This window comes from Formica exsecta, unplaced genomic scaffold (assembly GCF_003651465.1).
Source record: "Formica exsecta isolate Colony F162 unplaced genomic scaffold, ASM365146v1 C16421366, whole genome shotgun sequence".
Lineage (NCBI taxonomy): Eukaryota > Metazoa > Arthropoda > Insecta > Hymenoptera > Formicidae > Formica > Formica exsecta.
This window is the reverse complement of record NW_021848075.1, coordinates 1-1,489: the sequence shown is the minus strand read 5'-3', so window position 1 is coordinate 1,489 and position 1,489 is coordinate 1. Positions and strand designations below refer to the sequence as shown.

The 1,489-nt window shown below is 33.9% G+C and overlaps 1 protein-coding gene across 1 annotated transcript; it reads right to left on the bottom strand.

Moving 5' to 3' along the window:
• Nucleotides 1-164: 164 nt before the first annotated feature.
• On the bottom strand, nt 165-1,242 carry LOC115244730 (protein still life, isoforms C/SIF type 2-like; the record flags this gene model as incomplete). Its single annotated transcript, XM_029822679.1, has 3 exons — nt 165-283; nt 369-548; nt 1,134-1,242. Coding segments are annotated over 3 exons (408 nt in total), but the record flags the coding sequence as incomplete, so codon positions are not given.
• Nucleotides 1,243-1,489: the final 247 nt, after the last annotated feature.

The following is a 1,489-nucleotide window of genomic DNA, read 5'->3' as shown; positions in this document are numbered from 1 at the left end:
TCTAGAAAATAATTATTATATAATTAAGAAAATATTATGATATAAAAATTTTCAAGTTTTTTGAAATTATTCATCTTTTATTTCTCTGGATAAATAAATTATTGTATAATATTTATTATATAATACTTTGTTTCTAAAGATGCGTGAAGTAAAAATTAACTCACCTGTTTGCAGGATTTTTGGTGTTGTCTGAACAAATGATCGAAAATAGCTCCGTACTCTTCATGAATTCTCTGCATCTCATTTATGTGCTCCGCCACCTTCTCCATGCCTTTGAGCGCCTCTGCGATTTATACATTCGCGATTAAATTTTTGATGACGCTTGAAACTTGTTCATTACATTAGTCGCACGATATCGCAGTAATTACCGATCAAGTGTTGGTGTTCTTCGCTTCGTTCATCGGTGAGATTTCTAAGCTGCTGCAACAGCAGCGGATACTTGAGTATTCTTTGTATAGGTTTTATCAAGTACGATTCTAAGGTCGACGAGTGTTGCTGCCGAGGATTTCTCGCTTGCAGGAACTCTTGTAAAGCTTGATTTCCCTCGTCTAAAATTGTCAATTACCCCTAATAATTATCGGGAGATTGCCTCGGGTTTTACCGTAATTATATGAAACGGAATTTGTATTAAAGGAAAAATTGACTCGTCGAGTCAGAAAGTGCATTTCTAGGACATGTTGTGCATGAATTATGAATATTATGAATAATATGTCAGAGACAAATATTTTTTGCTCTGTATCACACTAGATTACACTTTAAAACGAATAAACCAACAAACGGATATAATGTTTAATTAGCATATTAAAGTTTTAAACGACGAAATAAAATTTCAAGGAATAAAAAATACGTGTATTGTAGGGCATGGTCAAATAATTTCTTTGAATTTAACATGGCGTAGCCTCTATTTATGGCCGCAAAAATGTCACTCATTCGCGGAAGGTTGACATGAATAATAAATCAGCGAACTTTCCGGGAACGACATATTTATAGAGAGTAACGAGTGAGGTTGGACACAGTTATTCCTGGCGAGTGAATTATTGATCGCGAAGGATCAGGCGTGTTTACGTGGAGGAAGAAATCGCCGAAGGTCATCTCTTGCGAAAAAGAGATGTATACTTTAAGAGAAACCTTACTTGGATGTAAAACTTTCTGAGCCTTCGAATGACTGGCGCAAAACGAGCTGTATAGCTTGAAGTGATTTACGTAATATAAGAAGGCACTTCCAATGGAAAACAGGACTCCCTGTAACAGCCATAAGAAATATACATATATAAATTTTGCCCGGAATGCATTCTTATCCAAGTTGCGTTATCAGTTTTCGATATCGCTGACGATATATTCGAGCTATTAAAATACGATAAATGTCGATTTTCATATTTAGAAAAGTGCGAAATATAAAGATTCTAACAAAGAGAGAGATTTAATATATAACTTTATTCTAACATATATGTTGTGCTATAAAAATAATAAGATCTAACAATAAATATTA